Here is a 21227-nt window from a genome sequence, read left to right as displayed (position 1 = left end):
TAGAGAATGGCTGAAAGCCTTGGGACCCTGAACCCACGTGGAAGACCCAGAAGAAGGTACTGGCTCTTGGCTTCAGATCAGCTCAGCTCTGACTGTTGCAGCCACTTAGGGAGTGAACCAGAAGATGGAAGATCTTTCTCCCTATCTCTGTAAATCTGCCTCCCTAATAAAAAAAATAATAATAATAAAATAAATCTAAAAAAAAAAAAAAGCAATGGGGCCCAGCACAGTTGCTTAGTGGCTAAATCCTTGCCTTGCATGCACCAGGATCCCATATGGATGCCAGTTTGTGTCCCAGATGCTCCACTTCCCATTCAGCTCCCTGCTTTGGGGGTGGGAAAGCAGAGGAAGATAACCAAAGCCTTGGGACCCTGCACCCAAGTGGAAGACCTGCAAGAAGCTCCTGGCTCCTGATTTCGGATCAGCTCAGTTCTGGCTGTTGTAGCCACTTACAGAGTGAACCAACAGATGGAGGATCTTTTCTGTGTCTCTCCTTCTCTCTGTAAATCTGCCTTTCCAATAAAAGTAAATAAATCTTTTTTTAAGATTTATTTTATTTTTATCACTAAGTCAGATATACAGAGAGGAGGAGAGACAGAGAGGAAGATCTTCCGTCTGATGACTCATTCCCCAAGTGACCACAACTGCTGGAGCTGTGCCGATCTGAAGCCAGGAGCCAGGAACTTCTTCCGGGTCTCCCACGCGGGTACAAGGTCCCAAGGCTTTGGGCCGTCCTTGACTGCATTTCCCAGGCCACAGGCAGGGAGTGGATGGGAAGTGGGGCTGCCGGGATTAGAACCGTCACCCATACGGGATCCCGGCACGTTCAAGGTGAGGACTTTAGCTACTAAGCCATTGCTCCGGGCCCTGTAAATAAATCTTTAAAAAATAATAATAAACAATGGCCATAAGCAGGCAATTCACTTCTACTTTTCTAAGTAGATCCAGAGGGCCCTCCAGCCTAAAAGATACACAAGAGAAATCAAAGACCCCAAGATACTGCTTTCTCCCACAGATTAGCAAAAATTAGAAAGGAAGATCACGTCAAACACGGCAGGAATACCAGGGTGCAAGGATCTCCTGCTCCACTTAGGAGGACGAAGTTGGGCACAGCCACTTGGCTACACAGCCCAGCAGGACTGAGTTGGGTGTCCCAGTATTCCACTCTCCTACAGTTCCCCTCCCAGGCATTCATCCCACAGAGGGACCATGCACGAGGATGTTCACCGCCGATAATCTGGGGTCCCTCCCCGGAGGAGTGGGTGGGAAAGTGTGGTAGCCACACCAGAACATGTGAAGCTGGCGGCCCAGAGAGAGCCAAAGGCATATTCCTGTGTAAGAAAAGTGAACACCAGAATACAATATACAGCACAGTTTCATTTGCATAAATTAGATCTATACGCATACATCCAGACAAAATACACATTTGCAAGAACATATGCAAGCAACACATTCACAGTGAGTACATCTGAATGGTTGCCTCTGGGGAGTGAGATAAAAGGGAAAAGGAAAAAAATAAAATGCAAGAGAAAGGGAAAAAACACGAACAGGAGTACTGTGGTTTCAGTTCTTTAGGAGGGAGAAGGAGATGGGATCAGCAAAAGCCTAGGGGTGGGGGAAGGCACCCTGGGCAGGGTGCACGGCAGGGACTCAGGGCTCACTCCCCACAGTGACAACAGCTCAGCCCAGGACCTAAGGCCAGCAGAGCAAGCCCTGGCTCTGCAGCTTGTTGGTGCCAGGTGTCCCATCCTGAGAGCACATGGGTGACAGGTAACACGAGCGCACTTAGTAAATGAGGAATGGAGCCTCTCAGATCCAAGCTAACACCCAAGTTTCCTGAACCCCGAGCCCTTTGCATTGCAAAAGGGCACTGTGGGGCAAGGCAGCCACACTGCATGGGGCACCAGGGGTGGAAGGAAGACGGTGGAGCTGGAGATTTTCCACTAAGGCAGTTTCTAAGTAAGATGTTCCCTCCTGCAAAATGACAGGGGAATCCCACCTTCAGAGCGCCATGAGGAAGCAGGCAGCCCCCTGCACTGGCAGGCTGTGCAGTGCAGGCACAGTGGCGCATGAGCCAGCTGCACCAACTAGGGCATCTGCGTTCCACAGCTCCCACCCAGCTGGCCGTCTTGGGCAGTTCTAAGATTTTGCTCCCAAGCCAGGCGTCCTCAGTCCACTGATGTGGGGGAGACTATGACCCCTCCTCCAGAGACCTTCCCTGTGCCCCACACTCTCCCCCGCCCTCCCACATCCCTCCCGCGGAGGCCATTATTCCCTGGTTCTGTCCCACCTTTCTGACAGCCTCCTCCTCCTCGTCGTCCTTTGTAACCCTCTGCCCCCACCCCAGCTGTGCACAGAGTGGCAGACCGAGGACCAGAGATGGGAAGTGACTTTCTCAAGGCGACTTCGCAAGTCTGTCATCCAGTAGAAATTGGTCCCAAGTCACCTGACTTCCAGCAGAGGGCTTCTGCAACACAACACACTGCCCCCAGCACTCAGCCACTCAGCAAAGGCACGGCAAGCTCCCACATACAAGGCACAGAGGTCCCACAGACAACACAACACCCTCAGCCCTAGTGCACCTTGTGGCCTAACACGGGAAGAGGGACATTGACAGGTTCATCCATATTGTGTCCAAAGAGGCACCAGGCCCAGGGGAAGACAGTGCAGCCTTTCGGGCATGAGCAGCCTGGCAGATGACACACAGCCGGACTGAGAGGGACCTGTTTTAGGCCAAGCATAGCTCACAGTGTGGAGACCATAAGGATCTCTGGTCTGAGGACCAAGAGGAGACTGCAGAGGCCAAGAGCCCACAGAGCCCTCTCTCCTCCCCCAGCAGCCCTCCCGGCCCCAGCCCTGACAGCTTTCCAGCCAGGCCTGTTAAGCTCCTTCATGCTGAATGCTAAATGCCATCCCCACACCACGGAGAGGGCAGCAGCAGTGAGCTCATTGTGGAAGAAAAAGGATGACAGCGCAGTGGACTGCTCAGAGAGCGGCACTTCAGCACCCTGGGGAAATACCGAGGCTTTCTTAGAACAGCTTAGATCACACCACCCAGGAAGCCACCTCTACAGAGAAAAGAGGTATGGGCTCACCCCACCTCACACCCAAGCGCCAGACCCCCCTTCCCCAGGGCCCAAGGCCACCGTCAAACTCCGCTCCCATCCCAGACAGCACTGCGCAAATATTTACATAGCTTCTCTCCGGGGGCTGCAGAGGACGCGCTGTGGAGGAGCCGCCCTCCGACACTCTCCAGACCCGGGTGGCTGAGGCTGGCCTTCCTCCTGGGGTGGGACTGGGGCAGGAAGACCCCATCCCCATCCCTGTGCAAACCAGGGCACCCTGCCCCAGATTGGGAACGCTCCCTCAATGCCTGGGATACAGCTGGGGACCTGAAGCCTCAAGCGGGATCCCGCTGGCTGGGAGAGTCTGCAACCCTAAGGCCGGCCTTGCTGAGACCCAGCCCTCCTGGGGCAGGCCCAAGCTCTGACTTCCCCTGTGGAGCAAAACTCTTTCAGTCCCTACACCGGGCCCACTCAAGTCTGTTCCCATATCAAGGACACAAAACACCCCTTGGCACCAATCCCTGCCCTCCCACTGCCCCTCTGCCTTCCCAACCTCAAGGTGTCCACTTGAAGAAAAGTTTCATTTATCGTCAACTCAGACAGAGGGGGAACCTGAGAGAAGGGAAGGGACAGGTCCAAGAGGAGCAGTCTTGATGCAGGAAGGACACGCAGCGATAGAGCAGTCCTCTGACTGAAGGGCCCGAGAAGAGCTGGGGAAGGTGAGGAGGACGGCCATGAGAGATGGCTGCAGGAGTACAGGAGGCTTCAGAAGCGAGGCTGCTGGTGGCCGTGCCTGGGTGAGCACCTGGGAGGCTGGGGTCAAGGCCAGGGGACCCAACACTCAAGGCAGCAGGCCTGAACCACAGGTCTGCACCCCTGCCCCTCTCCCCACCTCACCCCGACAGCATCAGCTGTTGCTGTAGGACCCTCTGACCCCGTTACCATGACAACCGGCCTGCAGCTGGAGTGGAGAAGCCAACAGACTCTTCCAGAGACACCCCCCTCCCCACCCACACACAGCTCCCAGGGACTCCGGCCAGGACTGTCAGACGCATGGGGAGCCGGACAGAAAGTGAAGCAGGAGGAAGGCTCTGGGGTCCTGAAGAGACATTGACATTGAGAGAAGGAGGTCATAGGCACAAGGAGAGGCATACAGGCACGGAGTTCGAGATGTGGGGAGGAAGCCGAGATGTGGGGAGGCAGAAGAGCCTCGGGGGTGGGGCACGGCAGACAAGTGGGGAGCAAAGAACAGAGCATGCAAGGCATGGCAAGAGGGCACCTCCATGGGGGACAGCGGAAGAGGGGCAGCAACTCCTCCAGCTCGGCAGCATGAGTATGTACCAAGCCTGAACCAGCTGCAGGAGGAGCCTCTCCGGGGATGCCGCTGCCTGCTGGCCCCTCCCCACAGGGCTTGTCCTCCTGGTTTCATCTGAATCCTGGGTCTACTTCAGGGCCAACAGTACAAGCTGGTGAACTCCAACATAGCATGTGGCTCTCCAACCACACTCTCCCGGTCTAGCCACCCCTGCTCCCAGCAGTCCCAGCAACTAGCTAAGTAACAGGGCTGTCTGGCTCCAGGCCCTGAGACTGCACAGAGCCGGGCTAGAGGCCCCGACACAGCACAGCTGTCTCCTGCCGTGCCTGCCAGAAAAAAGCCTTGCCTTCTCCTGCCCAGCCCCCCATCTCCCTGGGGCGGCAGTCCAGAGACCCACTCTCAGGGGGTTGGCCCAAGCAAAGAACCTGAGGATGGCCTAGACAAAAACAAGAGGTGGCACCCACATTCCTCCCCTCTCTGCCTCCCTGCTTGGCCTCTATACAAGCATGTGCACACTGCCCAGGTCAGACCATGGGGCATACAAGGGACTGAACGTTTCAAAACAAAGCAAGGTAGAAGCTGCCATCTTTGACTCGATGTTGGGGTGGGTTGTGGGGGGGAGGGCAGCAGGAAGACTTTGCCAGCATCAGCCCAAGCCTAAATGCCAGGACAGATGGGCCTCTGGTCACCTAGGGCCAGGGCCAGCTTGCCGGCCAACAGGAGATATCTGACTCCATGGAAACTAGGGGAAAGTAAAGGCAGTAGGCAGACGTGCTGGCATAGGGTTTTCTGGGTCACAGCCCCATTTGAAAGACTCACCTGCACAGAGGAAAGAACTTGAACTTGGGTCAAGGACCTAGGTTCTAGTCCCACTCCCTCCACTGGTTTGCTAGTAACCAGACCGCAGTCACCCAGTTTCTCCAACTGCAACTCAAGGGGGCTGGACAGAAGCTCTGCAGAAGCAGCCTGTGGCCAACGACTCCCAAAGGATTCAGGCTATGCCTGGAGGGAGGGGCTGGCTTTACCAGGGAGGACACTCGCACACTGCAGCCACAGACAGAAGCACTCAGGCCCTCATGCCCCCTGGTCACAGCAGGCCTGGCACGCACCAGTCTGGGCAAGGAAAAGCCTGCTGTGAGCACTTGCTGAAAAGGCCAGCGTCCAGTGTGGCTCCCAAGCGAAACACACTGCCTCAGGAAACTCGGCTCAGGGAAGTCATCCGCCTATTCCTGTACCACTTCCAGCGTTAAAACTTGAACCCACGACTCATGGGTTCATTCTTTATACTGTGCCAGTGGTTAGCAAGATTTTAAAATAGACTCCAGGGGTTGGTGTTGTGGTGTCATGGGCTGAGGCAGCACCTGCAATATCATCACCCCATATGGGCACTGGTTCAAGTCTTAGCTGTCTACTTCCTATCCAGCTCCCTACCAATGCGCCTTGGAAAGCAGCAGAAGATGGTTCAAGGACTCGGACCTTCAACATGACTCGGACATGGGAAAGCTGGTTGCAATTCCTCAGCCCCACCACTGCAGCCAGTTAGGGGATGAACCAGCAGATGGAAGATACCGCTCTCTCTCAACTCTCCATTCAAATAAATAAATCTCTAAAATTTCACCCTAAGTAACATACAGATAGAACTGCCTACAACTCTCAGATGACATGTTCAATATGACAGGAGAATAAAGCAGAAGTGACAAGCACAAGTTCCATTCCTAGCTCTGCCACTTGCCAGCTGTGCATCTTGGGAGAAGTTGCTTAATTTCTCTGAACTTTAGTCTCCTCCTCCTTAAAAGGGAGACAAAAATAGTGTCTACCTCAGAGCGTTGTGAAGATGCAGGAGATAAGGTAAGCGAAACATTCAGCCCGGCATCCAGTACCTGGAAACTGCCTGCTATCTTCTGCATCTGGTCACACAGCCCCTGCCACGCACAGTCCTGATGTGTGACAACAGACCCTCCCCTCGGGGTCACAGTGACCATGCCCCTTGCTGTCCAGGGATGCCAGGGCAGCAAGCCTAGGGAGTGCAGGAGCCTTTACAGGGTGGCCTCAGAAGACCCTCAGCCTCGGGGCCACAGTGACCACACCCCTAGCACTACCCAGGGATGCCAGGGCTGCATACCTGCAGCAGCAAGTCTAGGAAGGGCAATGAGCAGACCCTCAGCCTCAGGGCCAACAGCGACCACGCCCCTTGCACTGTCCAGGGATGCCATGGGCAGCACACTTGCAGCAGCAGGCCTAGGGAGGGCAGGAGCCTTTACGGGGTGGTCTCAGCAGATCCTCAGTGTCGGGGCCACAGCAAACATGCCCCTAGCACTGTCCAAGGATGCAAGGGCAGCAGCTCCAGGGAGGGTGGGAGCCTTTACAGGGTGGCCTCAGCCACCCCCGAGCAAATATGGCAGGGATCCCTGGGGACTCGCTGCTTCTCTTGTCCAGCAGGAAGCCAGTATGAAGCCACCGAGCTCCCTGAGAGCAGGACCCTCATCTGTGCTGCAGAAGGCTCCATCTCCATGTCTGGCTCACGGGAACCCACACTAGGGGGTAGCAGGTGTGGGACAGTCCCAGCCTCCTCACCGACCGTGTGTTGTCTGCAGGGACAGTCCCAGGGCCCGGATGCTAGGCTCTCGCGGAGCAGGACCCACCCCAACAGGGCAGGCGGGGTGTGGAAGCAGCCCCGCCTACGTTGTGTTTATCCGCTCTCCGGAAGCCCAGAGCAGCTGGGCTGGGAGGCGGCGGCTGAGCAGAGACACCTGGTGTAGGATATGGGGGCGGGGCCGGGACAGGGGGGAGACCCAATAGATGAGACAAAGGGAACGGAGATTGTGCGGAGAGGAATATACTCCTCGCAGGTGCAGTTCAAGTCGGCAAGCCAGACTCCCCCAGGGACTTGCCCTAGGGTAGATAGAGTCCTCTGTCCGGAGGTCAGAGCCCATCCCCCCAACCTAGTCCCTCCAGCCTGATCAAACTTCAGCCTCCCAGCTCTACGTGCACACACCTACCCAGGGAGGAAAGAACCATTCGCTCAAGCACCCCATGAGCCACCCTGAAACTACCCCACCAAAAGTGAATGAGGTAAAGAGACCCAGATCGCGCCTCTCCCTCGGCAAACGGCAACTTTCCGACTGGGTTCCTGCCACCCTTGAACCTGCCGTTCTCCACCCGCCCCGACCCGAGCCCCCAGCTCCCAGCCCCACCTGTCTCCTGAGACCCCCCCCAGCTCCCAGCCCCACCTGCCTCCCGAGCCCCGCCCCCTCGGCGTGGCCCCGCCCCGGCCCCGCCTACCATCCTTCCGGTAAAAGGCGATCTCCACTTTGCGCTCCTCGGCGCCCAGCAGGGCCTGCGCGATCTGCGCGGCGGCGCGGCGCTGCGTGCGCGGCCCGTGCAGGAAGTCGCAGGTGCAGGGCCTCTGCATCACCTCGGCTCGCGAGTAGCCGCACAGCTCGCAGAAGCCGTCGTTGCAGTAGATGACAGCGCAGTTCTCCACCCGAGCGTTCGCGATGATGAACTTGCGGCCTGAGGGGGGGCGGGGACGAACCGGCACGTGAACCCGGACCCGAGCCACCGGGGGCTCCCAGCCCTTTCCCGAGTTCCCTCTTCACCAACTCCATCCGTCCGGGAACTCCCTGGCTGCGGGGAGCACACGGGGTCCCCAGCAGGGGGCGAACGCAGCTGTGCCCCACACAGGTGCCTGGCCCCCTCGCTTCCCCCATCCCGTACCCCCAGCATCCTCCACCACGGGCAGGCTGCCAGCAGCCGTCGTCCCCTCCACGCCCGGGCCCAGGGCAGCCCGGGCGGGTGTCGGCAACGCGTGTCAGCAGCCGCGGAGGAGGGATAAACACTGGGCCTGGAAAGGGAGGGCAGCGATGGCGGCTAGCCTTGCCTAGCCTTGCCTTTACACCGGCCCTTCTCTCTAGACCCGGGCACTTCCCGGGTCATTCCTTAAGCCCCCACATCCACAACCCCGAACCGACCTAGGAAATCACTCCCCACCCCCTGTATGTTCTCGGAGCCTGCTGGGACTTGGGCACCTGCTCCAGGGGCGGTCAGGGGCAGGGCAATGAAGCCGGCCAAGAGGATGAGGGACAGGATGAGCACCTGCTTTGGCTCAGATACACTGACAGCCCCATGAGATAGGTGGCATTTTCCTCATGTCATAGATGAACAAACTGAAGCTAAAGTTCACCGTGCCTATGTCTCGAAGCTTACACACGCCAGAACCAGCTTGTGAACTTAGCCAGGCAGAGGAATAATAGCTGTGGGTCACAGAAACCCAAGGTCATAGGGAGTCAGGCCTGGAATCTGCAGCTCCCACCCTCAAAATACCTGGAGACTGGGTCACTGGCCCACTCAGGAGAAAACAGGCCGGCAGAGGAGCCTCTGCATGGGATGGGAAGCCTTCCTCCATGTGCCTCATCCAGGACAAGGACCCACTTTGGTTGGACTTGGCTCAGCCGCTGCTCGCCTGCCCCCGGAGCCAGGTTGGCAGGTGAGCAGCAGACAGGCAACAGCCTCAGCTCTGCCAGACAAGATGCTCCAGGGAGAAGAGCTTTCTATAAACACAAGTTTCCGGCCACTCTGGCCTCTGATGCTGGGGCTTTCGGTGGCTGTTGGAGCTCCTCAGCAGCCATAGGCTGCAGCCGTGGGCAGTCCCATGGACAGGGACCAGGCTGCTGCAGCAGTGACATCCCAAGACAGGCCCCACCATCCCGGTTTAGCCTCCTCCTCCATTCCCCTTGGCTTCAAGAAAGTTACCTTTGGGGATGTGGTCATTTTGGGGTCTGTTCTGAAGACTCCCCCCAAAATTTCCATGTAATCATCAACCCTGAGAGTTGGCTTCCCGTCCCAGGAAGAGCCCCTAAATTCTGCCTCCATCTCTGACTCAGCCTGAGGCAGTGCAGAGTACCAGCCATACACCCCAGATTCAGAGATGGACAAACCAGCCCTGGTCCCCACTCCCAGGCCAGGGAGAGAAGAGTAAGTTTCCTGGAATGCAAGCCAGGCCCCACCCCACCCCCAGCACCCCCTTCCCTGAGACCCCGGAATATCAAAGTAGAAGGGACCTTAAAGGGCTCTGGGGCCCTCCTCTTCCTTCAGATATGTAAACTGAGACGCAGAGAGGAGAGCTCACCAAGGTCACAGGGCAGCCACTGGCGTAGGGGGCATGAGAAGGCAGACCCCCTGGACCCCAGCCCTGGTTCTTCCCTGTGCCTACACAGCCTTCAGGAAGGAAAGCACCCCCCCTCCGTCTGCCCACTCCCAGGTCTGTCTTCTCCACCCCCTCTGGATCATTCTGTTCCTCACACAACGCTGTGACCCAGCCCTCCCACCACCACAGTTACAAGCACACATTGTCCTGTGCTCACAGGGTCATGGGCAAAGAATGTCACCCTTTCTCCACTCCCGTGGCCTTTGGCAGCCACAGCCACCATGGCACATGCCACGGGGGGCAGGTTCATAAATACCCACAAGGTTCACCTAAGCCTGGAGCGCTTCTGGAAGCCTCTCCTGCCGGGCCGGCAGGAGGGGTGCTGTGGTCTCCACATGGGTGCACCTGTCCCCTGTAGCCACAGGCCACTCTCCCAGCTCAGGGCCCCACAGTCTTGTAACCTCATCAAAGACACCTCCCCACTGTCCAGACAGGGTGACAATCAGGAGTGACACATGGGTTGAGGGTCAAATATATGCCACACACTCACACATGCTCAGGAGATTAGGCACTGACCCCCCCCATCCCTGGCTTTCCGTCACTCCCATGCAATCAGGTGGAGATCAGAACCTCACTGTACTCTTAGAGTCCTTCAGCTGGGGGTCCTAGACCTTCTCAAACACACACAAGCATAGCCCCAGCCACATCCAAGCACCCAGGGCTGCACATTGCCAACCCACCCCCTCCCCATCCCCATCCCCAAAATCAGAGCAGAGCCTCCCACTCCCGGCCCCAATACCAGATGCCCCGGCCCCCAGCCGCCCACCACCCCACCACCACAAGCGGCCAGCACCAAACCTTGCCCTGGCAGCCCCTGAACAGTCCCGGGGCCCACCAGCCCCCACCGACTCGCACTGAGCAGTGCACACGGCCCAGGCACGCCCCCCCAACCACACTCGCAAAGAGCTCGGCCCGCCCTCGGAGCCCCCTCCCCGACATGCCCCCTCCCCCACTCACTCTGGCCCTCAAACTTGCGAATGATGGTGTCCAGGAAGGTGTTCTGCGGCGCGACGTGGCCCCTCCGCACCGGCATCCTGAGCCCATGGGCGGGCCGGGCGGGCCCCCACCCACCCCAGCCCGGCCCGGCCCAGCACTAGTCTTCGGGTGGCCCGGCCCGGCCGTGGTCTCCGCACCCCAACAGGGCCAAGCTGAACACGGGCGGGGCCGGGGCTGGACTGCGGGCGCGGGGTCTCCGCTCGGTGCCCGGCTCCTGGCTCCCGGCTCCGGACCGCAGGCCCGGCCTGGAGCCGCCTGAGCTCGGGCCGCCCGCACACCTGTCTGTCGGCCACAGCCGAGCCGCGGGCCCCGGCTCCGCCGCGTCCACGCGCTGCGCTCTGTGCCCGTCCGAGCGCCCGGCTCCCGGCGCCCGCCCGCCCGCTCGCCGCCGCGCCGACAGCCGCTCCGGCGCCCGCGGCTCGGGCAGCGCCTGCGGCTCGGCCCGGCCGCGGAGGGGTTAATGCGGCGCGCGCCCCTCCGGCTCCGGCCCCCGCCTCCCGGTCCCCCTCCCGCCAGCCGCGCGCCCGCAGCGCCGCCCTCTCCGCCACCCCCCGATCCACGCGCGCGCCCGCCCTTCCCATTGGCTGAGCCGCTCCGAGAGCTCCCCCAACCCCAGCCCCTCGCTCTGCCCGGGAGCCCCCGGGACCGGATAGCCCCGGAGAGGGGGAAGGGACCCTGAAGTAGGGGAACCGTGAGGACAGGTGCCACGGTGGGCTTGGAGGGACCCAGAGAGCAGGGGATGCGGATTCCGCTCCCACTGCAGACCGGGGGCTGAGGAACCCGATTTCAAGAGAGAGGGACGGCCCCTCGTGCCCTGGTTCCTCGCCATGCCAAGCACAGGCTTGGTACACTCGCCATGAGCTCAGTCCCCGCGTTGGGTGCCCGGGGCGAGGCCTAGGCCCCAGGAAGACGAGCCAAGGTCGGGGGAGGGGGACCTGGGAAGAGAACAGAAGGCAATCATCTGGAGGCCCCAGGCCAGTAGAGATTTGAGAAAAGGGTGGGTGACAGCAGGGCACGTCCCCCAACACACACACACACACACACACACACACACACACACACACAGCTCTGTGGAAATACTGGGGCTCTCTGTGGGGGGCGCGCACAGCCAGGGACATTCTGACAGCCTCCTAGCTGCCGGGATCAAAGAGAGGCCTCGGAGCGCGAGGTTCCAACCAGGGGATCCCCGACAAGCCCGTCCTCCCCCTGCAGCGCGGGGCCAGCCTCGCCGGTCCAATCCGAGGGCGCGGGGCCCTGCGGCGCGGCGGCGGCAGCGGTGGCGGAGGCCTCGGCCGGCCCAGCCCCTCGGAAAACCCTGGCCTAGCCGCAGGCCCCTCCCCCCGGCCAGCTGGCTGGCTCCAGCTGCAGCTCCCTTATTTAGGCAAGGAGGCCTGAGGATGCTCTCAAGGGCAGGCAGGGTGTCTGCCCACCGCCTGCCTGGGTCTGAGTGAGGGTCTCTGGGGGTGCGAGCGAGCCTGGCGGGGCCGTGGAAGGCGCAGGGTACAGAAGGAAGTGAGTGTTGACAGCTGAGCAGCTTAGCCCGGCCTGGGTTCCCTCCCCTGCAGCCCGGATCAGAGGCCTGTCTTAGATGGATGGGGCCATGTGGGGGCTCCTGAGGGCTTGCAGCTGCCTCTGTCCCCGGAGCCAGGGACTGGGGCTTGTCACCAGGACAGCCATCATGGGAAGTAGGGGGAGGGGAGGAACAAAGGCTGGAAAGGCAGGAGTATGGAAGGAGCAGGACACACAGAGAGGGGGAAAAAGGGGAGATTGAGGTGGATCCACCCTCCCCAGACTCTCACCTACCACTGGGGAGCGAGGGGCTGCAAACCCAGAGGCCAGACGCGGCCACTGGACAGCAGATGATACTCTTTTATTTGCTGGTGGGTGGGCAGTGACTCAGGGAGGCAGCCAGCCGGTGGGAGAGAAGGAGCTCCACCAGCTGATGCTAAAAACGTCCAGCGGCTCCTGCCTGTACAGTCATCCATTAGGCCCTCACCAGTCCAGCAGCTCCCTTCCTCGGCCCCAGGTTGCCCAGGGCCCTCGGGGCCAGGGCTTCCCCTCCTTAGAGACACAGATCTGGGTTCACAACAGGCCCAGTTCCTCCTCACAGCCACCCCCTGGCTGCTGGGTTGCTGCCCAAAGACCAGGGGGGGTTCATGTACGCTCGCAATAACTTTCCCCTCCAGGCTGGGGTTAAAGAGAACAAGCAAGAACTTCTCTGCAGGCCCAAGGAGGGGAGAGTCAGGCCCTGGCTGGCTGGAGCTCTCCTGGTCTGCCCTGGTCCATGGTTCTTCCGTGCCAGTACCTAGCTGTGGGAGAGTTGTCCCTCCAGGAAGAGAAGGCGCAGAGCCTTTGAGCTAAGGAAAGGGAGAGAGCTGTGCATACACACTCAGAAGTCAAAGCCAAGTCCAGATTTCAGACTTCCTGGGAGGTCCAGACAAGGCAAGAAGGCAGTCCCACTCATCCAGCCCAACACTCAAGGATTGAGAGACACGGGACAAGCTTTCCGCTGGCCTCCATCCTGGTGCTGCAGGTGCCAGGCACCAAGAGGGACAGCAGATGCGCTGAAAAGAGACAAACCTCCCTCCCCAGCCACCAATATCGCATCTCTGCCACCCCCAAATCTGGGACAAAAAGAAAAATCCCCAACCTCGATTCTGACAGGAAATCGTTGAGCATCCCAAAGGAATAGATCAACTTCATCTCCGGCTACAGGAGCCATTTTCAGGGACAATTCCTCAGAAGAATTGTCTTCAACCCTGCCAGTGTCTGAGGGCAGAGGAAACACACAGCTCCCAGGAAGAGATAATTTAGGGAGAAGAATCTACAGAAAACATGCTTTCCCCCACCCCCCCACCTCTGCTTCTGCCCAGCCCAAGGGGGGTCTGAGCCAGAGCATACTGGGAGGGAAAACCAAAAACAGCAATGGTAGCCTGCCCCTGCTGGTAGGCTCCGAAGAGCAGGCCAGCCAGACAGCCCAAAGGGAGCCCAGGAGAGCAGGTGACACTCACAGGGGAACGGGTAGCAGTTGCAACCAGATGGCACAGGGGAGACAGCTTGTGGAGGAACTGTGCTGGGAAGGACTTCTGCAGTGGCCCCCGGGGGCCTAAGGAGATGCTCAGACTGTGCCGTGGGGCTTTGCTTTTCCATGCAGCTGGGCCCTCAGAACAGAAATGACCTCCACCATGAGCTGGAGGGGGCCATGAGAATACAGGGAAGGGAGAGGTTCCCTTCCAGATGGGTGCCCAGGGCTTACTGGAAGGAAAAACAGACTCATCTCAAATTAACACCCAGGCTTCCCTTTACCCACTGCCATCTGTAACTCAACAACCAGCAGTTCTATCTTGTACTGACCTGCTTCACGGCCTTCCCCCATCACCAGTGAGACATGATGCCTGCCTTGGTGTGGCCAGAGGACGCTGGCAAGGTACTGGAGACCAGGACTCCGGAGCCCTAACTGCTGAAGACTGATTTCTTTTTATTGGACATGCAGAGAGAAGGGGACACAGAAAGATCCTCCACCTGCTGGTTCACTCCCCAAGTGGCTGGAGCTGAGCCGATCCAAAGCCAAGAGTCAGGAGCTTCTTCTGGATCTCCCACTTGGGTACAGGGTCCCAAGGCTTTGGGCTGGTCTCTATTGTTTTCCCAATCCACAAGCAGGGAACTGGATGGGAAGTGGAGCAGTCAGGAAACGAACCAGTACCCGTATGAGATCCCAGTGCTTGCAAGGGGAGAGTTAGCCAACTGAGCCATTGCACTGGGCCCAGAAACCCTAAAGCTAGCCTAGTGCTAGCTCTATTATGAGTCATGTCTACAAATGTTTCCTGGGAACCTTTTATGGACTGCTCCATGTGCCAAATGCTTGGGGGTGCTGGGGGAAAAACCAGGACCCCTCTCCCAAAGGAATCACAGTCTGGCAAGAATTGAAAGAGGCTGTGGGTGGGCAGAAACTACACTGTGAGATTATAAGGAGGTGTTGGTTCATTTCACCAGGATGAGCCCAAGAAGGCCTTGCTAGAGCAGGAGAGTTCGGAACAGGTCCTTGAAGGTCAAGATGGGACAAGGCAGAGGTACTGCAAACAAAAGGGACACCATGAACAAAGGCATACACACACAGACTGGGGAGTGGCGGTTTGATCTGGGGAAGTGGGGCAGCAGGCTGGTGCCATTCTCAGAAGACTGGAGAGTCCACCAGCGAGACACGCTGCAGGGAGAGTGGTGGCCACTGGAATGCACTCAGCATCAGTGTAGAAATTGCATCCAGGTCTTAGCGTATGCTGAGAGTTTAAGAACAGCTTCTTGAAATAATGAAACATGTATGAGTACTTAAGAGAAGCTGAAGCCCCTAGGAAGTGGTCTAGTCAACTCCTGCTGGATAACAGCCATTCTCAAACCCAATGGCTTAAGTCAATGATGTCATTTATTTTGTTCACAAGCCTGAAATTCAGGCAGGTTCACTTGGGCCTGCTTCTCTATGCCTCAGTGCACATTAGGAAAGCTCATTCACTCACATTTGATGACTGATGCCGTTAACTGCAACCTCCACTAGGGCTGGACCAGACCTCTCCATGAAGCTTTTCTTTGTGGATGCCTGGCTTCCCCACGCTGGGATGGCTGGGTTCCAAGGGTGAGTGCCCCAAGAGAGGGCTGGGAAGGAGCAGCTGTATCCATTCTAATAACTCAGCCTTGCTATCCTTTTCTCTCTTTGTCTCATAAAAAAATTTAAGAGCCAGGCATTTAGCCTAGTGGCTAAGTCTTAAGATATAACTGGGGTTCAAGACCAAGCTCTAGCTCCTGACTCTAGCTTCCTGTTAATGCAGACCCTGGGAGGCAATGGTGATAGCTCAAGTAATTTCATTTCTGCCCCCCGCCCATGTGGGAAATCTGGATGGAGTTCCTGACCCCCAGCTTCAGCCTGGCCTAGTCACACCTCATGCAGGCATTTCGGGAATGAATTGGTATATGGGAGCTTCTCTCTCTCTCGCTCTTTCTCTTGCTTCCTCCTAAAAAATATAGACCCCATCTGTCAGTGAATGACCATATTTGAAGAATAGCACCTGTGTGGTAGGATATGTTTGTGTGACCACATTGGAAAACATAACCTGTCACACAAAGCAACAGTCCAACAGAGAGAGGTCAAAGTTTCGAACCACATCAGAATCAATAGAGGGACCAGACATTTATTATGTATTAATGTACAATATTGTGAATGTTTAGTGATATGTAGAGTATCATTAAATATCATTTTTTTACCTTGAAAATGAGATCATACAGCTGGCCTCTGAGATCCCGTCCACCTCAGGTGTTTTTAATTCTGCACCACCACAGTCCCCACCCATGTGCAGTTCTTCCATTTCCCCCTCAATCTCCAGCTTCACCTCCACCTGCTGCCTCTGATCTCTCCTTCCAGCTGCCCTTGGGGCCAATGGTTACTCCACAAATAGCACCATGGCCCACCCTACACACTTCTTTCAGACTAAAAATAAGTAAAGTGGGAGACTCTTAAGGACAGACAGGGAAACCCCAAGACAGATCAGTGTCCGAGCCCACCTGCTGTGCACTTGTCACTGCAGGGTCTGCCGGGAATAAACATATGACATGGCCTCCGCCCACCAGAGTGCATGAGCTAACTGGAGAGAGAGAACAAATGGGCACAGTCATGAACACCATCTAGTACCAGTGATGACACATGCAGGAGAGTTCAAAGGGAGGGCACACTCTGAGCGTGCTGAGGTTTCCCAGGGCGAAGAGTGGGGCCTTCCCGTATGGTAAGGGATTTTCCAGGCAGAGGGGGAGGAACAGCTGCATAAATCAATATTCCAATATAAGAGTTAGGTGTAGGTGCTCCCGCCAACCCAAACTGACAACCAAGTGACAGAGGGAGCCAGTTTAAGCTTCCCCTGCCTGAGAACTGAAAGTCATCTGTGCCTTTGATTTAGGATTTGGCCCTCGGGCATAAGTGGCTGCTTCAAGTGACACTTCAGAGCTTAGAGCGCGATAGAAGATCTAGAGCGATCATATAGGAGAAACTGGCAGGAAGAAAGATTCTGGTTATAAAGAGGTTAGGACACTTGTCTTATGGCTAAATCCACATGTATTCCTTTCTCAATATATTGAGTAAGCACATAATAGGTGCCTATCAGTGTTCTGGGAAATAGGTTGGTTTTTGTTGTTTCAGAATGCCCTCAGAGTTTGCAGAACAAGTGCAGTGTTTTGAAAATTATAAGAGTTTATTTGGGAGTACTAAAAAAAAAAATATGAAGGCACATGCCATGTGTTGAGCTACCCCACCAGGGAAGCTGGCGTGGGAGGAGAGCCCAAACTTTCTTGGCTGCTCAACTCCTCCAGCCTGGCTGGAGCTCTGTCTCTGTCCAAGGTGCTGAAAGCTGCTTGTGCCAAGTTCAGCAGCAAATCAGGGAGGGCAGTCCAGGTGAACACTGGGGTCCTCTAAACAGCAACCCCAAGCCATGAAAACAGCAATGCGAAGAGGCAGCTCATAATGCACAGGAACTGGCTTCACCTGCTGGGGCCAAGAAGCACAAGGTCTCCCAGGCATCCTCGATGTGCCGTTGTCCTTCACGTCTCCCCTCTCCCAACCCCACTACTATTGGGAAAAAAACATGAATTGATCTCTCATGCTTACTTCTGTAACTCTTGGGTTTCCAAGAGAAGTTTCTGGTACTTTACAGCATAGGAGAGCCAAAAGAAACACACATTTCACATGAGAAAACAGAGACTCCTCAGGAAGGTTATGTCGCAAGTTGGAAATGGAGCTGGATCCAAGGTCAGGTCTCATCATTCCTGGCTATGTTGGCTTTCCAGAATATGCTCCATCTATTCTGCTAAAATCAGGCAGAACTCAGAACCTATCCCAACCCTGGAGGGGTATGGCTTGAGAATGGCAATGCCAACCCAACACTAGCTTCAGCTCCTGAATGGAGTTACTCAGTCATCAGCTAACTGAAACAGCCAACACAAGGTCCAGAGAAGAGAATTCAGACCCCTCAAAGTCTCCCCTCATTCATCTCCATATTCCTAAACAATTACCCAGCACTTTCTATGTGTTCCACACCACGCAGGGGTCCCAGGGAATTAAGAGGCCAATAATCCAGCACCTGGTCTTACTAACTTTGCAACTAGTTGGGAAAACACAGCATTTACACACCACGAAAGATGATACCAGAGAAGTCAAATACAAGTAACAGCGAGCGACAAGAGAAGCCACATCATACTGGATCCTAAGTCAGGTGTCAGCTGCCCATGAGTGCTTAACTTCTGAATGGGGAGAGAATGTTTCAAGACAGGGAGGGAAGGGAAGGTTTTATACGGCAAGAGGTTTAGAGAAGATTTGTCTGTGCTGAAGACCGTGGTCAGGGTTCCATCCCTGCGCTTCTAGAAATCACCAGTCCAACACTGGGGAGCATATGGTGAAGATGGCAACAGAGGCTGGTCACAGAGCAGGCGCCAGAATGTACGGGAAGAGCGGGTCTTTGTCCCCGGAGAAAGTCCAGATCCCAAGAGCTCCCCCTTCTGGAGCTGCGAGGCAGAGCACCATGCAGATCCAGGCACCTCTAGGAACTGGGGTGCAATTCCTAGGCTGGAGTTCAGGAAACCAAACAGAAGCGGGGAAGCTCAGGCACAGCAGCAGCAGACACGTCAGGTACATGTTGGGTCGGCCTGAGTTGGGAGGGTCAGGATTTCCACATCCCACAAAGTAACCAGTGGCAGGAAGAGGCTACTCCTCTCTACCACCACCCCCAACCTGGGCCCTCCAGGAGCACCTGAGAGGCAGCAGGGCATGGAGAGGCCATTCCTCGCCACCTCCCTCCACCACCCCCAACCTGGGCCCTCCAGGGGCACCTGAGAGGCAGCAGGGAAGGACTCTGTCCAGACAACCCCCACTGTGGCGGCTACAGAGTTTCCATGCTGGGCACACTTGATGCTCAAGGCTGTGGTTCCCAAGAGACCTCGTACCACAGCAACCGTACCAGGAAACTGGGCCAGCTGGAGACTACAGGAGTGGAGAGGGAGGACAGAGCACGGAAAGAGGCAGAGTCTGTTCTGACAACTAGATGGTGTGGAGTCTTCTACAAGGCTCCCAAACCCCGAGACGGGGCACTAACACAGTCACCATTCAGGACGCCTCAGCCTGACCCTAAAAGCCCTCGGGTCCCAGAAATGAAGGATGTTTCTAGGCCCTATGGAGATTGAAACATTCACATCCACACTGCTGTTCTTGACCTAAATTAGCTTTGGAGGGGCAAGGACCAGAGAAGGAGACAGCGCAGTAGAAGAGTCCAGGACACACCTCCCCTGGGCACATGCGTGCTTATATGCATGGATGTGACTACAGAGATGCACACACGTGTATGTGTGCACACCTGCATGCACAAATGTTTACACACGGTGGTGCTTACACCAGGATACACAGATATACGTACGCACATGTGCACATGTCCACACAGAGATGCACACATACTTATGTATATGCTTATACACAGAGGTACATACATACACACGTGTGTTACACAGAACACACATGTCTTTGTGTAGATTTATATATACCTGCACATATGTGCTTACATGTAAAGGTGTGTGCCTGTGTTTGCACAGTTACATGAAAAATACACATATTGTCTTTAGATTCAGTGTCTGAGACCTCCAAAACACATAGCATGCTAGCCCCCAGGGTGATGCTGTTAGGAGGTGGGGCCTGTGGATGTGACCTGTCACCAGCAGGGAGGGTAAGCAAGGCCTGCCCCCTGCTGCATCCCCCTCAGGATATAAGGCCATGTGAGCATGAGGCGCGGGAGAAGGGAGAGCTGTGGAAGAGGGCCGATCAGACTGGACTGCTCCTGGATCTCTGCCCAGGGAACCCCCATTGATGGAGGGGGAGGCATCCCCAGTCACCAAATCACACCCAGGTATGCTGAACCTGACTCCCTGCATCTTCAAACCACCACACCCGGTGTCGTCCAAGCTGCAAGCAGACAAGGGCACAACAGTTTGGGGGTGGTCTGCTCAGACAGCCACCTGCAGCAGCTTCAGGCTTCTTCAAAGGGCCATCTCCCAGTGGGGGCTCAGAAGCACACAGTTGCTGGGCCTTTGCTCCCTTCCTGGTAACTGATCACAGGATTTGGTGCACGTCTCTTCAGCTCTCTGCTGCCCTCTGGTGGCTATCTTGAAAAAGATCAGGTCTGCTGTAGGGTGACCAGAGCCGACGCAGCAACCCCTTACAGATTTGCAACTCCTTCTCTGCAACCTTGGAGGCTGGTGCGCTGGGGTGAGGCTGCTTCCAACCTTGCAGTCTGGAAGCTGAGCAAAGTTCGCCGCTTCCTGCCAGCCTGTGACACACAGCCTGCATTGGTGACATCCTGAGGAGGAGGGATTCCTCCCGACAGGCCAGGGCTGCCCCCTTCCCGTTCCTGGCTTTGCCCGCCTTCCCTCTGCTCCCCACCCAGTCCTTGCCAGCAGGCAGGAAGGAAGCTGCTCATACTGGAGAGGGTGGGGCACTTCCAGCTCACACTGAACAACCCTGAGTTGGGCTATAAAGATCAGCGCCTTCCGCTCCCGTCACCCACATCCCTGCGCAGCCCCGGAGCACACACCCTAGGCCCAGGGCCTTGCCTTCCTGACTCAGGGACCCCAAGGTCATGGCTCTGGGCGAGGTAGAAAGCATGAGCAAGAGTTGCCACCGTCTTGGAATTCAGGAGGTGGTCAGGGCAGCGGGCACCCGTCCTCTCTACGGAAGTGGTCTCTACTCTCCACAGAAAGTGCTCATTAGGGCCAGGGAGGGTTGGACCTGGGCTGGTCTTCCCAGGAGCGGGCACACCACCTCTGTCGGGGAGGGAGGGCCTGGGCTTCCAGCCAGACTATCTCCAAAGCCCTCTCCAGCTGAGACTCCACGATTTAAAGTTTAGTTTCTTGGGCCCAGCGTGGTGGGCTAGCGGCTGAAGTCTTCACCGTGAATGCGTTGGGATCCCATATGGGTGACGGTTCTAATCCCAACAGCCCCGCTTCCATCCAGCTTCCTGCTTGTGGCCTGGAAATGCAGTCAACGACGGCCCAAAAACCTTGGGACCTGCACCCATGTGGGAGACCTGGAGGAAGTTCCTGGCTCCTGGGTTCGGTCGGCGCAGCACCAGCCATTGTCGTCACTTGGGGAGTGAATCATCGGATAGAAGATCTTCCTCTCTGTCTCTCCTCTCTGTATATCTGACTTTCCAATAAAAATAAAATAAATATTTTAAAAAAATTTTAAATCACACATGTTTAAAAAAAAAGTTGAATTTCTTGGGGTGGGTGCAAAGCAGAAGCAGCCTCCGCCTGCAGCACCTGCCTCCCATGTGGGCGCCAGTTCGCGCCCTGCTGCTCCACTTCCCACCCAGCTCCCTGCTTATGTGCCCGGGGAAAGCAGTGGAAGACGGCCCATGTGCTGGGGCCCCTGCAACCATGTGGGAGACCTGAAGGAAACTCCTGGCTCCTGGCTTTGGCCTGGCCCCATGTCCAAACACTGCAACCATTTCGGGTATGAACCAGCAGCAGATGGAAAAATCAATCAATCAAAGCTCTCCTTCCCTTTCTCGCTCTGTATGTGTATTCCTCTCTGTAACTCTGCCTTGCAAATGAATAAATCTTTTTTTTT

At 56.6% G+C, this 21227-nt stretch overlaps 1 protein-coding gene across 1 annotated transcript in view; it reads right to left on the bottom strand.

Annotated features, from left to right (window-relative positions):
• The window catches only part of KCNH2 (potassium voltage-gated channel subfamily H member 2), a 32419-nt gene extending 21721 nt beyond the window's left edge, over nt 1–10698 (bottom strand). Inside the window, exons 1-2 of the mRNA XM_041002042.1 lie at nt 10544–10698; nt 7663–7893 (exon numbers count right to left, since the gene is read on the bottom strand). Coding sequence (XP_040857976.1) covers nt 7663–7893; nt 10544–10619 — 307 coding nt within the window. The 5' untranslated portion in view covers nt 10620–10698. The remainder of the gene's footprint in view (nt 1–7662; nt 7894–10543) is intronic.
• Between the last annotated feature and the right edge of the window lie 10529 nt (nt 10699–21227).

Source organism: Ochotona curzoniae, unplaced genomic scaffold (genome assembly GCF_017591425.1).
Source record: "Ochotona curzoniae isolate NIBS_2020 unplaced genomic scaffold, NIBS_Ocur_1.0 scaffold_2476, whole genome shotgun sequence".
Taxonomy (NCBI): Eukaryota; Metazoa; Chordata; class Mammalia; order Lagomorpha; family Ochotonidae; genus Ochotona; species Ochotona curzoniae.
The sequence above is the reverse complement of the archived record's forward strand: the minus strand, read 5'-3'. Positions and strand labels throughout refer to the sequence as shown.